Here is a 23,482-nt window from a genome sequence, read left to right as displayed (position 1 = left end):
CCAGTCTGCATCGCCCGCTACCAACAGCGCTCTCACCCTACACTCACGTAAACGACCAATGGCGGGGTGGATCGCAGCGCGTGTCATCAACGTAGGGATGGCAGTTATCACTGAAACAACCAGTTTTCGGTTATATCTTGTTTCCAACTTCAGTTTAACCTGACTGTTAAAACTTCTCAAAATACTCGGTTTCTGAAATAACATATTTCGTTTTTTACCTTATTTCTTTCTGTACTAAACGTAGAAATTGAACAAATATTGTGAAAACTTCACTCTTACTTTCCAGATATGATTAATCAAAGTATTAAATTAAACATGCAAACAAAAAATGCTGCTGTTCTCGTAAAGTGGTAAGTGGTTGAATACCACAAAAAATCAACAGTATTCTCCTACTGATTCTCATTTTTTGAAACTACTAAAAAATCATGTTTTAATTAGGGACCATGTCACTGTTAAGGCATTACAAATAGTCAGTGCTAAAGGGTGAAAACTGACGTTGAAGGACTCAATTTTTCATGTTACTTTGTCGGTTTAGCCGGCCGCTGTGGCCGTACGGTTCTAGGCGCTTCAATCTGTAACCTCGTGACCGTTACGGTAGCTGGTTCGAATCCTGCCTCTGGCATGGATGTGTGTGAAGTCCTTAGGTTAGTTACGTTTAAGTTGTTCTAAGGTCTAGGGGACTGATGACCACAGATGATAAGTCCCATAGTGCTCAGAGCCATTTGAACCATTTGTTTTCAAGTGCTACAAGCAGGTAACGGCATAATATGTAGACACAGGCAGCAGATCAGCTAGATGGAGTTTTTTATTGTATAAAAGAATTGTTGTTAAGTTTCCAATGTATAACTGTTAGCATAATTTCCTTTATGCTTTATTATTTCATACAAATGGCATCACATGTTTAATCTTTGAAAGCAAATAAAGCATGGTCCGTACTTGCTACGTCACTTCGTAAACGTGTTTCCAAACGAGGGTTGCTGTCATTCTGCAGACCAGGTGGGGGCCACTCTTGCACACTGCACGTACACGCTTAGCTTAACCCATGACACGCAGCAGGAGGGACATTATTGTCTCAGCAGTGATGTACCAATTGTGACGCTATGTGTTGCAAAGTACTCATGTTTCTGGTATTTGAAAAACTTATTCTGGATAAATTGCATTGGACACCCTAGGTTAATTACTAGTTACTAGTCACAGTACATGAAAAAATTGTAATTGACAACAGTAAGTGATACTGACCTGAATAACAGACGTTGATATAAATTGAATCATTACTGAAGAAAGACAGTCTAATGGAAGACGTTAACTCTACGAAAAGTGAGCAGCGGGCCTAGTTACACAGTCATGCTTGTAATTAAAAGTATGTCCCTCTAACAAAATGAAAGAGGTAAAGAGAAAGAAAAACAGAGTGTTAATCTAAAAATGACGATTACTCATGGTTATAGATAAATCTCAAACTGCAGCCATTGAAAGAACGCTGAAATTTGGTTACTATCGTATATGGAAATATAAATGTAATTGTGTGTTGTCTAAGTACTGGAATAGAGCAGAGAATCCACATTCTATAAAATCTGTGACAATTAACTATGTCTCTGATGCTAAGGAAGAACGGTCTCTTTTACTTATGATTTGGAAGCCAGAGGTAACGGACGTATTTTCTTGTAAGGGTCTGTGCATGTAAGTTTCATTTCATAATATATGTTTGAAATGTAACTGTATGTTCCTGCATTTCATCTCCCTCCATGTGAGAAAATTAAGAAGATAATAATCTAAGAAATCTGATATGGAGATACCTTTTGCCATCTCGCTTTCCTTTGTCGTAATGATGCGTAGGCATCCATTACTTTTAAGTGGGAAACATTGATTATTTACGGCCTTTTCACAACAGGACAAGTAAAGGAAAATAACTTCAGTATTTGGCAATCATTATTGCATTTAAGGCAAGCTGATTGCAATCTGAATATATGTGAGAATGCATTTGAAAATCCTAGCCGGTCTCAAGATTAAAATTTTTGTTCAACAATATTCAGGTAACTGCTTTCATTAAAAAGTGAAATTGACTTTTATTAAGCTACCGAAAAGCATTTCGCCTTTATAACCAGGTCAGAAAAATATATTACTACTATCACTCCGGCAATATAGCTACATAACTGGTAGTATCGTCTCTCTCCATTGCATTGTTTTTTACCAGGCAACATTTGTAAACATTTTTTCCACAAGCTGCCTGTATGGTATAAGCTGGAATGAATTTATATTAAGCGAATTTCGCAAAGCACTAATGCAGTCTGGTTTCGTCTACGTAAGGTATTTCATTGCTGCGAGCATATGAAAGTAACCATTGGTACGAGCATACAAAAGCCCTTACAAAAACTATCGACACACTTAAGGAGAAGGGTCGATTTAGTTTCAGCAGTTGATATGCAAGGTAAGGCAATGCTTGCATTAACTTCAAAGGACGCATGCATTTACCTAAAGCATTATTATGTTTTGAAATGCTACGATCTGTTGAGTGCGTTAACATTTGCTATAGACAGACTAACGAATTAGCGTCCGTGTCATGCAAGGGGGGGGGGGTGTATTGCGAATTTATTGAGTACTTACGTAACAGCAGTGTGACTGTGCATCAAGTTGAGCAACATACCTACAGTCGTATTCCCCTGTATCAAAGAATGTAAGTGTGTAGAACATCATGTTCTCTTAAGTTGAGTTTATAAACGGTTTTCCAATACATGTGTTCGCACCTATTGGACTCATTGTAAAACATGCTGAATGTAAGGCTTATAGAAGATGATTTTTGCGGAATAATGTAATATAACGCAGTGATTGTAAACTATTGTTAATGTTTACTCCCACCGAGATTTGCAACTTACCAATTAACTTGTATGTCAGCAGTTAACAAATTAACTTCTGAGTTGTTTCTAGTGAGATACACACTTATTCTGCATTACAGTTTACACCAGCCCCTATAGGTAGGTGGTACAGACTATAATGAGCATTTTGTAAATACTGGTTTTTCTGAAACTATAGTAGTATTATTAGATGACATTCCTCGTATAACCTACATAAGCATTAACCACATACAAGGTGAATCTGCATGGTGGTAGTGACACATGCCCCCCTTACCCTACTCCCTCCCCCCAGTTTTATAAGGCAGTAGGCAGTCTTCGGAGCACTCCAGATGTAAACAGTTTTACAACTGTAGAAGCACATCACTCCTAGTGTGACAGTAGCAGCAACATACGTATCAGTCTGAAAGCAGAGCCATCTGCGATAGTCATTATCTAGTTGTCAATTGTCTTATGCTCCATTTCATCGATCATTGTCCATTTGATGGTAATTTTTTACGTTCCCAGTGTTTGCTCTCTGGTTGATGGTCAATTTTTTTTTCTGTCCATCTTTTGTGTCCATTTGATAGTAATTTTTTTCTTCTTTCTCTGTTGTAGAGTTGATGAAAATTTTGGTTGTTCATTTTTTATTGTCTACCTGATGGTCATTTTTTATTGCCCATTTGATATTCATTTTTGTATCGCCCAATTCTTGTTCTACAACTGGTCGTATTTTATGTTGTCCAATTTTTACTGTGCAGTTGATTGTCACTGTTTCGTTGTCCACTAATTGTTGTCCTTTTGATAGTCCCTGTGTTCTGATGTCATTTCCTTTTTGTTCATTTAATGATTATAGTTTGTTTTTAGATTAATGTTTTTCATTGTACATTATGTGACGTATATTTCATAGTCCGTTTTTTGTTGCCCATTTTTGTGGTCTATTTGATGGTCATTTCTTTGTAATCAGTTTTTTGTTGTCCATTTGATGGACTTTTTTTCAGTTCTCTGTTGTCCATTTGATAGTCATATTATATTGTCCATATCTCATGTCATTTTACTTCGTGGTCATTTTTGTGCTCAATTTTATTATCTTTCTTGTTGTTTTCCACGTTTTGATAGTTGTTTTCAGTTTAACTGTCATTTTGCTTGGTGGTCATTTTTTGTCCTCAATTTACTTATCTTTTTAGTTGCGTTCCACTTTCCGCTGTTCTTTTGATAGCCAGTTTTTTGCTGTGCATTTCTTGCTGTCCATTTTTCGTCATTTCTTGTTTACCATTTTTTGGTCCAATTGATAATCTTTTTTGTTGTCCATTCGATGGTCATATTTTCTGTCCATATTTTCGTTGTCTGTTTGATGGTCTCTTTTGCTGTCCAATTTTGTTTCCCACTTGTTAGTCATCTTTTTGTCCAGCTTTTGTTACTAATTTTATGATTTTTTATTCAGTTTTTCAAGAACAAAGAAGCGAAAATGAGGAAATCGTTATAAACTGCTAAATCTTTTTTAATTTATGGTTGAAGTATTTCCAGGTTTTTGTTCTCAATATTTATTTCAAGTACATGTACTTTGTATCTTCCGGCACAGTTTACAAGAAAATTTGAAAAAAGTAAATAAATATCTTGGGAAGTGGTAACAAATTTTATGAAATGGTACGGAAATGATTGGTTATTAAAAGACAGTCTCGAAAAAAGAGGTGAAAAAATTGAAAAGTAGTGAAAATATTCGAAAAAATGATACAGTTATTCCAGAAAAATACGAAAATTTGATGAAAACTAGTGATAACAAGTTAATTTCTATTCGACGAGCTCCCTGGCCATTTTTTGTTATGATTTACTGATATGTCTGACGCACATGGATAAAACGTATTTTGTTTCACATTTCGAGGAAATTTAACCCAACTTCATTTTTTTACAAAATGTATGGAAAGTGAGCCCTAAATTCCATGTTACATCTAAAGTGAAGACCTTCCCACTTTCACCAAGTCACATGACGTGGCGGATCTCATGGTCTCTCCAGTAGCATAAAATTACCTGCACAGAGACCAAGCTGGCCATTGTGCCCGAGCTGTTCTAGGCGCTTCAGTCTGGAACCGCGCGACCGCTCCAGTTGCGGGTTCGAATCCTGCCTCGGGCATGGATGTGTGTGATGACCTTGGGTTAGTTAGGTTTAAGTAGTTCTAGGTTCTAGGGGACTGATGAACTCAGCTGTTAAGTCCCATAGTACTCAGAGCCATTTGAACCACCGAGACCAAAACTCAGTGTCGTATTCAGTCTATATGCTTATATCATCCGCACTAGCTGCCCTGTTGTTGACGACCTAAGCTGTGACACTGAACTGTACTTGGTGTTAGACTCTGGCTGGATTTTTCGTAGCAGCAAGTCGAACTGTGGTTTTACTCACAGACTCTCAACATTTCACAGTGTTCATTCTCCACCTAGCCGCGGCCAGCAAGAAGTTTATGCTTTATATCGAACTCTCAACCTGTACTGAAGTTGTATGATAATTAGAGGTTTCGTTGAAATAAAGGCAACGGAAGCACTATTACAACACACTGTGTTTTACCAATTTTTATGTATTCTATGGAAATACGGGTTTTAACGCGAAAACTACTCAAGAACTGACGTTTACGTAGCTGTGATTTGAGAGCTTTGTCTTGGGAATTAATAGGAGAGACATGAAAAGAAACAAATTATGAAGGAAACTGATAGAGTGGAAGTAAACTGATAGAGTGGAATTTGTAATAATAATTAATGAAAATGCAAAGAAGGTGAGCGGGCTATGTGACGAGTCGATTCGATTGTAAATGGACGAAGGAAGTTTTTTGCTTGATTCCAAGAGATGAAGAAGGATTCGGATGATGACACAATATTACGTGGCTAGGATACGTAACAAAAGTTTCGGGACATGCATTGAAGAGCATAGCAAAAGGTCTTGAGGTGTGGATACGAAGCCTCTATGACGCTATGTTTGTTGAATGGTTAATGATGATGAGATAAGAGTCGCAGAGTTTACTATATATGTAACGAATGACAGTCACTAGACAGATGGGCCCTTTCGGTTGCCTAAGTAACAGCGCATATGTAGAAGCAAATGATAAAAATGTTACCACTATGATGTTTACACTTTACAATGTGATTCCACTGTGTTGCGCGACCTATTGGTTTAGCTCGTGATGTTAACAGTAGTATTTTCTAGAAGTCATTGTTACTACTGTCATTGTAATATAGGTGGGTCCTGATCAATGTAGTCAGCTAGCTAATGCATTGTGGCTGTGTTTTAAGTCAGTTACTGATTAAAACTAGATTTTCCATATGATGTAAATTAAAGGCAACAACACACACTTTTACGCACGTATATGTTTTGGCCAGCTCAAGAAGAATCATCAGTTACTCCATCAGTTAGTGGCTTTATTTTTTATATAAAGTACATTATAAATTTATGAGTAATAGGACATATATACATCAAATAAACTTAAGACACATTTTGTTTTTCGACAAAATTTATTCTCTAATGTACATTCTTTTTTCTTAACGTGATTTTGGTATTTGCTACAGGAAAGATTGAATTTCTTTCTACATTTGATTTTGCAAATTTCATTTTGCCTATGGATATCTAAGTTCCGTTGACATATTAAACCTTTTATGATATGAACAGTTGAATTGTGCCCTTTTCCTGTTATTCCATTTCACTTGGTACTATTAAAATGATACAGCAAGTTCAACAGGCCATATGTTCCATTCAGCACCTGTCAGAAAGAAAGAATGTGTGTGAACACTAATGTTTTTTTAATTATTCTTAAACATAAAGAGGCTTAGCTTCCATAAAGAGTGTTTATTTGTCTAAGTTGTTGTTGTTGTTGTGGTCTTCATTCCTGAGACTGGCTTGATGCAGCTCTCCATGCTACTCTATCCTGTGCAAGCTTCTTCATCTCCTAGTACTTACTGCAGCCTACATCCTTCTGAATCTGCTTAGTGTATTCATCTCTTGGTCTCCCTCTACGATTTTTACCCTCCACGCTACCCTCCAATACTAAATTGGCGATTCTTTGATGCCTCAGAACATGTCCTAGCAACCGATCCCTTCTTCTAGTCAAGTTGTGCCACAAACTCCTCTTCTCCCCAATTCTATTCAATACCTCCTCATTAGTTATGTGATCTACCCATCTAATCTTCAGCATTCTTCTGTAGCACCACATTTCGAAAGCTTCTATTCTCTTATTGTCCAAACTATTTATCGTCCATGTTTCATTTCCATACATGGCTACACTCCATACAAATACTTTCAGAGACGAGTTCCTGACATTTAAATCTATACTCGATGTTAACAAATTTTTCTTCTTCAGAAACGCTTTCCTTGCCATTGACAGTCTACATTTTATATCCTCTCTTCATCGTCCATCGTCAGTTATTTTGCTCCCCAAATAGCAAAACTCTTTTACTACTTTAAGTGTCTCATTTCCTAGTCTAATTTGTCTAAGAGGTAATGAAAAACATTGAGAAAAGTTGCTAATAGCAAGTGTCTTTCTCTCAAGTGTGATATTAAGTTATAGAAAGAGACTACTTGCCACAAACATGTCCACTAAATTTTGTGGAAGATTGCAATAACTGCTATGCTTTCCTGCAAATTGGAATACTTATATTGGGTAATAAGTAACTACTTCAGCATACATTGGGTAATATGTAAATACTTCAGCGTCAGCCACGAACATTGCCAACTTCGATTTGAAGTACAATTGTTTTAGATATTAAATCATATAATCGTCCATCAGTAAGTTACGTAAAGGAACTTATCGGAAATTTGATTTGTTTTAAAAAGAGGAGTAGAGTCAAAAGATGAAATTTCTCTTTGATTCATCGTAATTGTCTGAACTAGAGCCAATAACATATTACAATGCCATTGGTTTTACTTAAATGGTTACTGAAAATAGCTATGTCCCACAGTTAGCTTGGAGAAGGATTCGTTTGGTAATTTTTTGTAGTTGACCCTTCAGAAGACATTTTCTAGAAATGCTGTCTGACTTCATACAATAAATAAGATAGCAGGTTGTAACACAGGTAACAATTAAATTTTAATCAAGCACAAAATGGGACTTAAAATGATAGCAAAACAAACACATAGCTACTGTATGTATACACCTTACATTGATTGCATTAAACACTTTTACTATCGTTTTCATTTAAAGGATAGTTAAATAACATTGTCTCCACTCAGAAAATATTTTTTACTTTTTTAAATATGAATCAGGTATCACATAAAATTAAATAAGTGAAGACTTGGAGCCATAGAGACAAAGAAGAAGTAACTCTTTTCTACATTTGTATGTGAGTATATACAATAGGTTAACAATAAGATACTTGCCAATTTTTATATTGTTAAGGTTACAGAGGTACATGCATCACAGCTTTACATAGATACCTTCACAAAATAAAATAAAATACTATTTCAATCAAATTTACCAGACGCTGTAATTTGATAAGTATTACTCTTTATGCAGGGGAAAATTCTTACGGCTGACACTGTGAAAGACCCTGGAATGTTAAGCACTGCACGCACATCTGCATCTGAGATCGACATTCAATAAAAGATCATTTCACCTGAAGTGAATGTAGGTCATTTTCAGGACTGTTTCATTACCAGATACATTATTATTCATATTACATGTATATTAATTTATCATCAAGACTGTTGGATAAAGGGTTTTTTTCTTTCTATTGCGTTTCTGACATACATTGATTGACTGCTTGCAGTTCTTTGCATTTAATTAGCGTCTAAAATTTCGAGAGTTTTTTCTTCTGGTGACTGTTAATGTCGCTGACTATTACTGCTTTCTGTGTTACGACATGTGACTCAAATTATTTTGTTCGTCCATGTATTCAGGCACTGTACACTTAAAAACTAAGGGAAACCAAAGATGAACAGGCAGACCTCAGTCTTCGTTTTACACTTATGGTTTCATTTGACATTTACATGAGGGTATAACATATTACAGAAATTACGATTTGATCAGAGTTTTGCGAACAGAGGTTCTAGAACAATACATATATTCAAGAACTGTTAGCACATTAAAAAACGAGCAGTCGTTTGGAGAATTTATGCTAAATTTTCGTGGTTAATAAAGTTTACATTCCTCTCGTACTCTTTTCCTTCATTACAAAATGGAATTCATGTTCTTTGTTCATTATTTCGATTACCATAACAAATTTTAGATTTCTGATTTACACACAATGAGACAAGTTTCATGACATTAAACGTAGAACTGCCGTCTGCTTAAGTTCTGTAGATCCTCGAGGTGAACAGGAGGCCCAACAGTTTGCCAGGTAGGTTGCGAATGCCAATATGTACAGAAAGATGGATGGTAGACCAAGCTGTTGAAGATGGTCTGTAGGATACAGGATAGGCACCACCAAACGCCAGGAATCTTAGTGGATGTGGGTATCTGGAGCGCAATCGCCTTGCACTAGGATACAAACAATGAGCCACGATGTTTCAGTTGAAAAAATGTTTCATTAGTACAAATACTATTCCAAGTGTATGTCGCTTATGATCTTCTTATTGTTTGTGGTGACAATTTCTAATTTCGGTTCTGTTCCTCCAACCGTCAAGTACCTTGGTGTCAACCTTGACCGTCGCCTTTCCTGGAACCCCCATCTCTGGATGATCCAAGCCAAAGTACGCTCCAAACTCCACCTCCTCAAACTCCTTTCTGGCTGCACTTGGGGTCTGGACTCCTCCACCATCCTCCACATTTATAAATCCCTCATCCACTCCATCCTCTGCTATGCGCATCCCACCTGGATCTGTGCCCTTCCCACCTACTATAAGTCCCTCCAAATCCTTGAACACCATGCTCTCTGCCTCGCCTATCGGATCCGTCTCCTATCCTCCATGCGGGTCCTATACAACTTGATTCCCTTCCCACAGCTTCTCCTTTTCCACCAATGGATACAGATCCTTTACACCTCCTGCAAGCTCAATCACCCACAAACACTTGTCTCTCCCATCCTTGCCCATCCCTGCCCACTGCCACACCTGTATTCTTGCATCCCACCTGCTCTCCAGCTTCACATCCTCCATACTCTTTCCCAAAGTGGCTTCTGCCAACTCCCCCTCCCTGATGATGTCTTGTCCTGTCCATCTACCCCTCCTACCAGCTCTGACTCTCCCCTCCCGCCCCCCCTATTTTTTCCCCAGGGCTCCCTCTCTCCCTCCTCACCTTCCTTTTCCCCCTCCTCTCTCCCACATCTCACACTTCCGCCCCTCTCCCTGGTCTTCTGGGCTTCCAGTCCCCACTCTTTCTTCCCCCTGCTCTCCGTTCTTTCTCAAACTGGCTCCACCCCCCCTTCTTCACCTCCTCCCTTTGACCTGGAGGCAGCCCCCTCCCCCTTCATCAGTGTGAATGCCTCGCTGAAGAAAACCGCCAATGTTTTCCGTGCATCAGTGTCTCTCCATTTGTGTACAGTGTCATCGTCAGTGTTTTCTACCACGTTCGTGTCTCCACCTGGACATCTTCATCTGTTTTCATCTCGTGCCGCCCTACATTACTGGGTCTTCCATCGAACGACTTCTGATTTTCTTGTGCAGTGTTCATCTTGTGTTTACCATCTTTCTTATGTTTTCTATGCCTTCCAAATATTTATGTTGTGTCTTTTGGCCGAAGAGTGGCGTATGTAGGCCGCTGCCAGCCCGTCTCAGCTGAGGCATGAAATCAGAATAAAGGAAAAAATAATTAAAATTTTTAACTTCCAGCACTGAAGACGATCCTTATGTGATCAAAAATCGGTTTTGCTGTTAATAAATCAGCAAAATAACGGGCAACGCTGACCTTCCTTCTAATTTCATTCATTATATGGTCGTTGTGCCCACAGCACTCTATGGTGTCGCCAATCAATAACAGTATATTGTCTGTAGCAGAGTGTGTATGTGTGTGGCTAAGTAGTATGTTAATGCTTTGGTAAAGTTTATCAATGGATGCGTAGGAATTCAAGGTTTGTGAAGTTCAGGCAATGTTTTTGAAGTGGGGATTTTTCTGTATCATCCTCTTAATCTATGAGTCTGCAAAAATTGTTTCTATGTTTTCCAGACTGTTCTGTAAATTTCTTTGTTATCAGTTTGTTGAAAAACTTGTTAAGTCTCTGAAATTTTTAGTTTCGATGAATTCTAACGTTTTGTCAATGTACACTCCTGGAAATGGAAAAAAGAACACATTGACACCGGTGTGTCAGGCCCACCATACTTGCTCCGGACACTTCGAGAGGGCTGTACAAGCAATGATCACACGCACGGCACAGCGGACACACCAGGAACCGCGGTGTTGGCCGTCGAATGGCGTTAGCTGCGCAGCATTTGTGCACCGCCGCCGTCAGTGTCAGCCAGTTTGCCGTGGCATACGGAGCTCCATCGCAGTCTTTAACACTGGTAGCATGCCACGACAGCGTGGACGTGAACCGTATGTGCAGTTGACGGACTTTGAGCGAGGGCGTATAGTGGGCATGCGGAAGGCCGGGTGGACGTACCGCCGAATTGCTCAACACGTGGGGCGTGAGGTCTCCACAGTTCATCGATGTTGTCGCCAGTGGTCGGCGGAAGGTGCACGTGCCCGTCGACCTGGGACCGGACCGCAGCGACGCACGGATGCACGCCAAGACCGTAGGATCCTACGTAATGCCGTAGGGGACTGCACCGTACTTCCCAGCAAATTAGGGACACTGTTTCTGCCCGGGTATCGTCGAGGACCATTCGCAACCGTCTCCATGAAGCTGGGCTACGGTCCCGCACACCGTTAGGCCGTCTTTCGCTCACGCCCCAACATCGTGCAGCCCGCCTCCAGTGGTGTCGCGACAGGCGTGAATGGAGGGACGAATGGAGACGTGTCAAGTCCCTTCTGCCTTGGTGCCAATGATGGTCGTATGCGTGTTTGGCTCCGTGCAGGTGAGCGCCAGAATCCGGACTGCATACGACCGAGGCACACAGGGCCAACACCCGGCATCATGGGGTGGGGAGCGATCTCCTACACTGGCTGTACACCTCTGGTGATCGTCGAGGGGACAGTGAATAGTGCACGGTACATCCAAACCGTCATCGAACCCATCGTTCCACCATTCCTAGACCGGCAAGGGAACTTGCTGTTCCAACAGGACAATGCACGTCCGCATGTATCTCGTGCCACCCAACGTGCTGTACAAGGTGTAAGTCAACTACCCTGGCCAGCAAGATCTTCGGATCTAGCAGCCTGCATTGCTGCGAAAGGTGGGTATACACTGTACTAGTGCCGACATTGTGCATGCTCTGTTGCCTGTCTCTATGTGCCTGTGGTTCTGTCAGTGTGATCATGTGATGTATCTGACCCCAGGAATGTGTCAATAAAGTTTCCCCTTCCTGGGACAATGAATTCACGGTGACCTTATTTCAATTTCCAGGAGTGTATTTCTGTTTTTTATGATTACAATCGAATGACGCTTGTCGGTTTTTGTGGTAATGCAATTTTCTTGCATTAATTCTTCTGTACTTTCTTTTTAGGTTTTTCTTCAGTTGCCATTGTATTTCCTTTTATAATAGTTTTGTTCTCCTTCATTGTGTTTCTTATTTCCTCAGCGACTAGTTCTCTTGTTAGATTTGCTTTGGATTCAGGTGCGTTTAGTTCTTCTTCTTGCTTAATGATGTGTTTGGTTTCTGTTATGATATTTTCTATTGTCCAGTGTGCCAGTAAAAGATATTCGGGTGCCTTTCAAGCAGGCTGCTCTCTTTTTGAGATAATTTATGTCTGTAAATATCTCTTTTGTGAAAAGTGTTCTTGTTGTATTGGTGATGTGATTGATAGATGTTTGTATGATTTATCATTCTGGTGAGTTTCTTTTGGTGTATTGAACTTTTTCTTCCAATTAAGTTATCTGTGTATGGTCTAACCCTGTTAATTAATTCATCAAGAAAATTTGTATACTTTATGTGATTTGCTAGTTCTATATGCAATCTGTATAGTTCAATGCTCAATGCCTGTTTCTTGGAATACTACACATTATTGGACAGACACGTTATTGAGTTACTCATTTTTTGAAGTTTTTTCTCTGGAGTAAATACTCATTTTTCTCTGAAACCGTAATCATTTGTTTGTCTGTACATGTACATCAAATATAACCCATTTCAGTCCTATTCAGATAATTCCTTCACTATACTTCCATTTTTTATTCTTAGAGTGTATTTTTCAGAGTAGTAGAAGTCCCCCCTTTACTGTTATAACGTTGTGGGTTGTGTACTCCTCCCTCGGGCGTTCTTGAATACAGGGAGAGCTCTATTGAAATAGAAAAACTCGCTCAGATTGTTTATAAGAATTCTAGTAATCTATGATATCAGGTGCAGCGAGGCCTCCATCAACAGCAGCCGAAGTCTCGGCTCCGTTATTACATACAGTGGATGTTTCCTGCTACAGCTTCTTCACTTGAGTTACCATGTTTTCATTCCATTGTGGAAGTTCGTATGTAAGCGCAGACTTAAGCTGACCTGGATCAGATTTTATTTCTTCGCTATCATTCACACGATCAGCCACATGTGCACATACATTCCATACTACAACTTGTTGCTCATTTTTTTAGGCTTCGTTGATTAGTGTGTTAGTTTCATGTAACCATTTAACGAAGCAATTATTAATTTTGTTACAATGAGCAGGTAGGCACATAGTAACTCATTCGAACTTTTCTTGCAACTAGCTAACAAATTCATTATTCATTTAAGTATCCTGATTAGTTAGGTGCTGCATAGTACTTTGTAATTTACACTGTGTGTCTTTTAATACCTTAATATCTGACTTTAATTGTGTTACCAATTCTGGTAAACTTTTACATACGATTTTTAAATCCACTAATTGAGTTATAGCAGACGATTTACGAACAGAAAAAAAATGGTCACTCGAGCATTTGTCTGATCGGACGAACCCTTCTCGATCGTGGGCAAGCTGTGCAGTACAGTACAAGGGATCCAGGTGCCAAAAAGTGTGCTTCTGTTCTAAGCCTGTGTTCAATCTAGCAATGTGAGTGGATTGTTCGCTTGATAAACGCTAGAAATTATCTCCCATTTGTACTATTTGTTCATTTGCAAAACACTCAAAAGATTCGTTCATTTTCCCAGCTAGTTCTGTCGCGAGGTGGACAAAATTTTCTTTCGTTTTCTGTTGAGCTTTTGGGGATTGGTTGGATAAAATGCAGGATGAACAGGGTGGTGGAGTGAAAATTTGTATGTAGAAGCAAAATGCGCTTTAGGAAAGAACCTCTGTATCTGTTAATCATTTGTCAGGTAGAGTGGTAGATCGTAAAAAAGGAGGTACTTAAAAATGCAGAACATTTTGAATCAAGATTAAATAAAGAAGCTGTGCAATGTGAACTGCAGTTAAAAAACATAAGGGCAGAATTAAATTACCTAGCAGCGGATTGGGCTACTACTATGATAGGTGCTCCAAGCGGTAATTCAGGAACGAGTAAGTGTTTTGGTAGTAAGAGGCACTTACCAGAATTTTTGCAAACTGCGTTCTTTTTTATTTCAACTGCATTATGACTGCTAGGGCCTGACATCTTACTAATTTGAGCAGGCCGTAGTGCTCCAAAGAGACCTCTTAGCCAGTACCCGTGGTCAGCACCCCGCAACAAAATTGTGCTACGCATGTGAGGTGACGGACACAGTTGCCCATACATCTCACTTGGAGGTGAGGCTGCGTGGAGTTCTTTCATCTAGACTTCATCCACAGATAATTCGTAACTTTCGTTAGCTAAAACATCCATTACGTTCGTCGATACATTATACACTCCTGGAAATTGAAATAAGAACACCGTGAATTCATTGTCCCAGGAAGGGCAAACTTTATTGACACATTCCTGGGGTAAGATACATCACATGATCACACTGACAGAACCACAGGCACATAGACACAGGCAACAGAGCATGCACAATGTCGGCACTAGTACAGTGTATATCCACCTTTCGCAGCAATGCAGGCTGCTATTCTTCCATGGAGACGATCGTAGAGATGCTGGATGTAGTCCTGTGGAACGCCTTGCTATGCCATTTCCACCTGGCGCCTCAGTTGGACCAGCGTTCGTGCTGGACGTGCACACCGCGTGAGACGACGCTTCATCCAGTCCCAAACATGCTCAATGGGGGACAGATCCGGAGATCTTGCTGGCCAGGGTAGTTGACTTACACCTTCTAGAGCACGTTGGGTGGCACAGGATACATGCGGACGTGCATTGTCCTGTTGGAACAGCAAGTTCCCTTGCCGGTCTAGGAATGGTAGAACGATGGGTTCGACGACGGTTTGGATGTACCGTGCACTATTCAGTGTCCCCTCGACGATCACCAGAGGTGTACGGCCAGTGTAGGAGATCGCTCCCCACACAATGATGCCGGGTGTTGGCCCTGTGTGCCTCGGTCATATGCAGTCCTGATTGTGGCGCTCACCTGCACGGCGCCAAACACGCATACGACCATCATTGGCACCAAGGCAGAAGCGACTCTCATCGCTGAAGACGACACGTCTACATTCGTCCCTCCATTCACGCCTGTCGCGACAGCACTGGAGGCGGGTTGCACGATGTTGGGGCGTGAGCGGAAGACGGCCTAACGGTGTGCGGGACCGTAGCCCAACTTCATGGAGATGGTTGCGAATGGTCCTCGTCGATACCCCAGGAGCAACAGTGTCCCTAATTTGCTGGGAAGTGGCGGTGCGGTCCCCTACGGCACTGCGTAGGATCCTACGGTCTTGGCGTGCATCCGTGCGTCGCTGCGGTCCGGTCCCATGTCGACGGGCACGTGCACCTTCCGCCGACCACTGGCGACAACATCGATGTACTGTGGAGACCTCACGCCCCACGTGTTGAGCAATTCGGCGGTACGTCCACCCGGTCTCCCGCATGCCCACTATACGCCCTCGCTCAAAGTCCGTCAACTGCACATACGGTTCACGTCCACGCTGTCGCGGCATGCTAACAGTGTTAAAGACTGCGATGGAGCTCCGTATGCCACGGCAAACTGGCTGACACTGACGGCGGCGGTGCACAAATGCTGCGCAGCTAGCGCCATTCGACGGCCAACACCGCGGTTCCTGGTGTGTCTGCTGTGCCGTGCGTGTGATCATTGCTTGTACAGCCCTCTCGCAGTGTCTGGAGCAAGTATGGTGGATCTGACACACCGGTGTCAATGTGTTCTTTTTTCCATTTCCAGGAGTGTATAAATCACTAGCAACAACTTGGTGAACCTCCGCCGATACAGAATACAAATACCTTCACGTAATTCCTCCGACACACCACAAAATTCATCTCCAGCTGACGATCCTACAGCATCCCACACAGTATAAAAATACATACTAATTCCGTTCCAAAACCAAATCCTTAATACAGATCAGCTGAAATCTTTCTGAGACCAGTGTGGCCTACATACAGCACTCAGCAGTTTACATTAGCATGATTCAATGACTGGCGTCTTGCTACTAAGCAGCGACTCTATGAGCCAAGTGGGGTGCTTTTACACTGGTAATGGCGATTAAACAGTGTGTTTTCATTGTTGTACTGGTTCACTGGCAAGGAAAGGATGATTCATGGCGAGCTCACGCTCTTTGGTTCTCAACTGTGTGTCCGTTTCATGTAAGCCCCACTTACTTTGTAGATACTATTTGTGGAACAAAAACTGCCACAGATACTAAACCTGACACAGCTATTCTGAACAAATCAGCGTCATATGGATAGCACGTGATTGAGGGTGCGCATATACCTAAACTATGCTTCCAGAACGACGTGGATACTATGTTCCATCCATGTGGACACATTACTACACATTAAATTGTACTATGTTATATGCACACTCTCCATATCCTCATATGTTACATGTTGGGAATGAATAGCATCTACAGCTATTCATTCAACATTATTGAGTCAGTATCAGCAAATAGTGTATTTTTACCTTTCAACACCTAAACTCATCAGTTAGCAAATTAATATTTGTCATTTGTGAAGCTCCTACGTTGAGTGATGATCTTCATCGCTCTGTTCCCTTGCAGCTTGTTTTGCAACGAGTGAAGGCGAGCTTCAGCAGTTGTGCGGTTGCAGGAGAATGGTATATTCTTCTTTTGAGGCAGGGACACAACTCTACAGCCATATTCCACACAGTATGACTCTCGGAATTCTTGATAAATAGGGTGGTCCACGGGTGGTAATGCTCGCTCTTGATGTTCTATTATCCCGATTGTCTTCAGATCCCAAAATCGGCTAACTGACTTATCAGACATATCACTGAACGTATCCTGAATGAAGTTGATGGTTGCTCTGCTGACGGTGGTACTAGAGATCTAGTACCACCGTCAGCAGAGCAATCATCAACTTCTGATTCCACTGAGGACATATCCGGAGATTCTTGGGAGAAGAATCAGTGTTGGTGATACCTTGATTGGTTGTTCCAAAGTCACGATTCTCCAATAATAATCGGCTACAATCAGGATCTGAATAGGTAGACCTTCAGTGTCCCCTTTAGGATCTGCCATCCGTTTACTACCCCTCAAGGCCATATCTCCTACATCCTGTGGCACTTTTGGTTGCGGTGAAAAATTATTTGCGCTTTCAAAGACTGTCACTGGTACATGGGAATTGGTGGAGCACCCTGTCATGATAAAATGCTCCTTCTTCCTTGAGAGGGATGAACTGTAAGTGGATTCAAAAGTTGTTATCTCCAGAGTAGTGCTTCCATTGACACTCAGCTGGAGAGATTCAATCAGTGAATGGTGAATGAAACTCGATTAACTCCCTGTGTCTAGGATGGATGTGTCTCCTCTTACCAGTTCCTATGATCCTCATATGAGCAGTCTGCAGGTATGTGAAGTTAGAGCTTATAGTTACAATTTTATTTACTGTAATGGTATGTCCACTAAAGATGGAAATGCGTTGCTCACTCTTACATTTGATACAGAACGCCTTTCTCAGTTTGAAACACTGATCTATGTTGCGGCCATGCCTAAGGCATAGGAAGCAACGTTTCATTGTCTTGAGGGCGTCTATTCTTGTGTATAAGCTTGCAGTCTTGGCCCCAGTGCCCTCTTTTGTCGCAATACAACAGAAGGGCTCTGAATTTCGTTGTTTCTGCTTCCGGTCTCCGTTATAACCTTTAAATGCCAGGCAGTTTTGGTACATACTTTTCGTGTGGAACAGCATTTCCAAGAATTTTGCGTATGTTGATAGCTTCTTCCAGCTCTTCATTTAGGAACTCCATGAGGTGAGTGAGGTCCCCTTTTTCAATCTTTAGCCTTCGGGCATGCACAAGCCAATTTTGCACTTTCCTTCAGGAAAGGCTCGAAGAAATTTGGGTGCCTACGCTCTCCCATAAGAGACCACATTTTCTCCTAGTGCTCGTAGTGCTTGTATGCATTTATAGCACTCAATGCTGTGGATTGAGAGCCTCTAGACTGCCTGAAGTCGAAGTGTCAAGATTCTACAAGAAATCCAGGTGACTTTTGATAATTCTGTTCTCATCCCCATTCTTGGATTTCATAATTTGCTTAGTCTGCTCATATGTGTCAGCTATAGCAGCTGTGCCATCAACCAAAGTCCTTAGATTCCCCATCAAGGTAACCATGGAGGAATACATGCTTGTTACTGGTTGACACCATCTGATTCTCGTCCATGGAAGTTGTGAATTGCTTCCAAAATCGGGGCCAAGCTTCCATGTCACATGAGAATGGATGTAATTTGATATTAGGCAATTTTATGTCTCTACAGAAGTGTTATTAAGCCGCTGACGTCGCACTTCTGTCTCCTGAGTATGCTTCTCTTAGAAGGCTTTTCGTGTTTAGGAGGTCACGTTTGCATTTATCAGTATATTCCTCACAAGCTTTTGTGTCGGCTTCGTAATCAGAGTCATCCAGCAAATTATGTGTAGTATCGATGAGTCCGGCCAACTCTTCCAATATTTCCTCCAGGCGTTCCTGGAAGTGTTCGACTTCTTCTGCTGCTGTAGAACCGTCAAATGCGTTTATCTGGCTGGCGCTGTCCTGGAGTGTGAGCCGTTAGCAGCCCCCCCCCCCCCTCCTTAGTGATGGTTGCAGTTCTCAACAGATGGAACGGCTATGCAGTATTCAATAAAGTTCTGTATAAGGAAAGTACGACCAACTTACCAGTGGATGCCATTTTGGGCCCACTGTCTGAGCATCACATTGTCACTGATATGCAAAAGATTAGCATCAATGGGTACAAATTAGCTGCACATGTAAGTAGAGATAATATGATGAGAGGAGGAGTTGCCATATATGTCAAAAGCTTCCACAGTGCAAAAAATTTAGAAACTAAAAAATTTTGTGTAGAGCAACATATGGAAGCATGTGCCACTGAACTTAAACTAAAGGATGGCACTTTCATAATTGTAACAGTGTATAGGTCCCCCTCAGGGAATTTCCAGCTATTTCTGGAAAACTTGGATGCTTTGTTGTGCTATCTGTCAGACAGGGGGAAGCAAATTATCATTTGTGGGGATTTCAATGTTGATTCCCTGAAAGAGTGTAATAGGAAGAATGACCTTTTAGTATTACTCAGTTCTTTCAATTTGAGCTCCGTCATTGATTTTCCTACTCGGATAACAAAGAACAGCAGTACATTGATAGATAACTTTTTTATAGACCAAGATAAGTTTAGGGATATAAATGCTTATCCTGTTGAGAATGGTCTTTCAGATCATAGTGCACAGCTTGTTACAGTACATGACATAGCTCCATGCAGTACAATAAATCAGACTTTCAAAGCAGTGCGTTCAATTAACAATATAAATATTGCAAACTTTAGGGAAAGCCTACAGCAGCTAGACTGGGATGAAGTGTATAAGGAACCCGATGCAAACTTGAAATATAACTTATTTCACAATACATTTTTAAGGGTATTTGAAAATTGTTTTCCCAAGAAAATAGTTAAACATAATTCCAAGAAAACATATAAAAAACCTTGGCTAACTAAAGGAATAAGAATATCTTGCAACCGCAAAAGAGAACTGTATCTAACAGCAAGATGGAGTACTGACCCCGAAATTGTTCAATATTATAAAAACTATTGTGCGGTACTAAGAAAAGTTATTAAAAAGTCCAGAAGCATGTGTATCATGTCTGAGATCAGTAACTCTTATAATAAAATTAAAGCAATTTGGAATATTATTGAAAGGGAAACAGGGCAACCAAGAGCACAGGAAGACTTTAGTGCAATAAAATTGAATGACAAGTGCACTAACAAACAATCAGAAATTGAAAATATTTTGAATAATCATTTTTTAAATGTTGTGGAGAAAATAGGATCTAGATCTTCACTAGAAGAGGCAAGGCTATTAATAGAAGAGGCCATACCTGCACAGTTTGAAACAGCTGTAATTCCACCAACCTCTCCCTCTGAAATCAGTAAAATAATAAACTCACTGAAAAGTAAAAGCTCTTACGGAATTGATGGCATTTCCAGCAAAGTACTTAAAGCTTGTTCCCCACAGATAAGTAGAATTCTCAGCCACGTATGTAATAGCTCTTTGGAGCAGGGTGTTTTCCCTGATAGACTGAAATATGCCATTGTAAAACCATTGCATAAAAAAGGGGATATGTCGGATGTCAACAACTACCGCCCAATCTCTCTTCTGACAGCTCTATCAAAAATTTTTGAGAAAGTAATGTATTCAAGAGTAGCCTCCCATATTTGTAAAAATAAAGTACTAACAAAATGTCAGTTTGGTTTTCAGAAAGGCTTTTCAACAGAAAATGCTATATATGCTTTCACTGATCAAATATTAAATGCTCTGAATAACCGGACATCACCCATTGGTATTTTTTGTGATCTCTCAAAGGCCTTTGATTGTGTAAATCATGGAATTCTTTTAGATAAGCTAAATCATTATGGTTTGAGTGAGGCAGTGCACAAATGGTTTAATTCATACTTAACTGGAAGAATGCAGAAAGTTGAAATAAGTGGTTCGTGTAATGTTAAAACAGCTGATTCCTCAAACTGGGGTGCTATCAAGCACGGGGTCCCACAGGGTTCGGTCTTAGGTCCTTTACTGTTCTTGATATACATTAATGACTTACCATTCCACATTGATGAAGATGCAAAGTTAGTTCTTTTTGCTGATGATACAAGTATAGTAATAACATCCAAAAACCAAGAACTAAGTGATGTAATTGTAAATGATGTTTTTCACAAAATTATTAAGTGGTTCTCAGCAAACGGACTCTCTTTAAATTTTGATAAAACACAGTATATACAGTTCCGTACAGTAAATGGCACATCTCCAGTAATAAATATAGAATTTGAACAGAAGTCTGTAGCTAAGGTAGAATTTTCAAAATTTTTAGGTGTGTCCATTGATGAGAGGTTAAACTGGAAGCAACACATTGATGGTCTGCTGAAACGTCTGAGTTCAGCTACGTATGCTATTAGGGTTATTGCAAATTTTGGTGATAAGAATCTCAGTAAATTAGCTTACTATGCCTACTTTCATTCACTGCTTACGTATGGCATCATATTCTGGGGTAATTCATCGTTGAGTAGAAAAGTATTCATTGCACAAAAACGTGTAATCAGAATAATTGCTGGAGCCCACCCACGGTCATCCTGCAGACATCTATTTAAGGATCTAGGGATCCTCACAGTAACCTCACAGTATATATATTCCCTTATGAAATTTGTTGATAATAATCCAACCCAATTCAAAAGTAATAGCAGTGTGCATACCTATAACACAGGAGAAAGGATGATCTTCACTATGCAGGGTTAAATCTGACTTTGGCACAGAAAGGGGTAAATTATGCTGCCACAAAAGTCTTTGGGCACCTACCAAACAGCATCAAAAGCCTGACAGATAGCCAACTAACATTTAAAAATAAATTAAAAGAATTTCTAGATGACAACTCCTTCTACTCATTGGCTGAATTTTTAGATATAAAGTAAGTATATATATAAAAAAAACTTAATCATTAGTGTCATGCAATATTTTGTGTAATGTAATTTCTTGTACAGACATCTTTTATTAACCTGACACGTTCCACATCATTACGAAGTGTCGTATTCATGATCTATGGAACAAGTATTAATCTAATCTAATCTAATCTAATCTGTGCTGCTGGTGACACATTGACTTCTGTAGCATATTTTGCCATGTATATTAAAGAAGTGCTCTCAACCATCTAATGTACTACTAAAACTGATCAGTGGCTTCAAATGGAACATTTCGGATATTTAGCAACAAAACATCTCAACAAATTTAAGTTAAATGAGGCGAAAAATATTTGTTGAGTCAAGCATGAAAAACTGTTTTTTCCCTGCTATCCTTTATTGAAGGCGAAAATAGATTTCGCAGTTCTTTTTGAGGTATCGAGTTTGGTTTTCGTAATTAGAGTTAAACTGATCCCATCCAATAGTCAGCCGCACACAAAGGAACCAATATTAGTTGGCAGGTACAAAGAAAAATCCATAGCTAATTTAAAGTTCTGAATCAACTTACTTCTTGTTCCTGCTAGTGTTATTTGTTACAGTTTCAGAACAATGCAGCAAGTTATTTGTGTGAGCTGAACGTGACATTACATGCCCGGAGTTTGAGATTGAAGTCTCTCAAAACCTTCTCCCACGGCGTCGAGTCCTCTTTGATGTGAAGCAGCACTCCATTTCTTCATGTAGTCCCAGGTTTCGGCACCAACATGTTGCTACACACTAGTGAAATCAACGAATCGACACAGTAAAGCTTCTGCCCACACATACATATTTTCACAACGTTCATTTACAGTGAAGAAGTTATTTATCCTGCTGCAGAGGACGGCACAATCTACAGTCTTAATACAACACAACAGATGGCGTAAGAGTCTTTATTACCCAACAATTACGTACATTTATTTAAGGGTGTTCACATCTCTGGCCACAATTGCAATATCATCTAAAATTCACATATCTGACTGCATTTCATGATTATTGTTGATCTCTTGTCTATTTTTTGTATCACTCTGTTCAGTAATAAGTTAAACATGTGTTTGGAGAGATCATTACCCTGTTTCACGCCATAAGTAAAAATAAATATCATGGTTGTTTTGTTGATCACTTCAACTTTTGTCCTTCTGTTCTTCATTGTTGACTACACTTCTCAGTTTGCCACAGATACCCAGTTCCTTTAGTGCCCCATAAAATTCTGGCCTATTATTACTATCAAAAGCTTGTTTAAAATCAGCAGAGGAGGGTACATGTCACATTCATAAAATTGTCTCCATTATTTTTCTAATTACAAAACCATCGGTCATCAGTGAGTCTATTTCACCGAAAATAATATTTGTATTCTCCGAAGATATCTTCAACAACCTTCTTTATTCTTTCATTCAGCATCCTGGAAAGTATCTTGTAGGCTGTCTACAATAAAGTTATGGCTCTGTAACTTTCATAAGCTAACTTTTATTCTTGTTATATATACAGTAGGGCATATTATTCCAGTTTGTAGTCCTAAGTAATTCCTTCATTTTCCCATACGTTATTTATTAGTGCATGAATTGCCGAATTTTATAAGTCCTAATACTATCGCAGTTTCACTAGCTGGACTGTTATTTTTCATGTTATGTATCATCAAATACATCTCCGGCACTGTTCCTCTATTTTCGTCTTCACTTTCATCCTTTCTGGCCTCTATACTTTCCTCC

General features: G+C 40.1%; 1 protein-coding gene across 1 annotated transcript in view; it reads right to left on the bottom strand.

Annotated features, from left to right (window-relative positions):
* Window positions 1-6,508: 6,508 nt before the first annotated feature.
* LOC126358119 (odorant receptor 43a-like) overlaps window positions 6,509-23,482 on the bottom strand; it is a 79,980-nt gene continuing 63,006 nt past the window's right edge. Inside the window, exon 7 of the mRNA XM_050007526.1 lies at window positions 6,509-6,568. Coding sequence (XP_049863483.1) covers window positions 6,509-6,568 — 60 coding nt within the window. The remainder of the gene's footprint in view (window positions 6,569-23,482) is intronic.

Source organism: Schistocerca gregaria, chromosome 1 (genome assembly GCF_023897955.1).
Source record: "Schistocerca gregaria isolate iqSchGreg1 chromosome 1, iqSchGreg1.2, whole genome shotgun sequence".
NCBI lineage: Eukaryota > Metazoa > Arthropoda > Insecta > Orthoptera > Acrididae > Schistocerca > Schistocerca gregaria.
The sequence above is the reverse complement of the archived record's forward strand: the minus strand, read 5'-3'. Positions and strand labels throughout refer to the sequence as shown.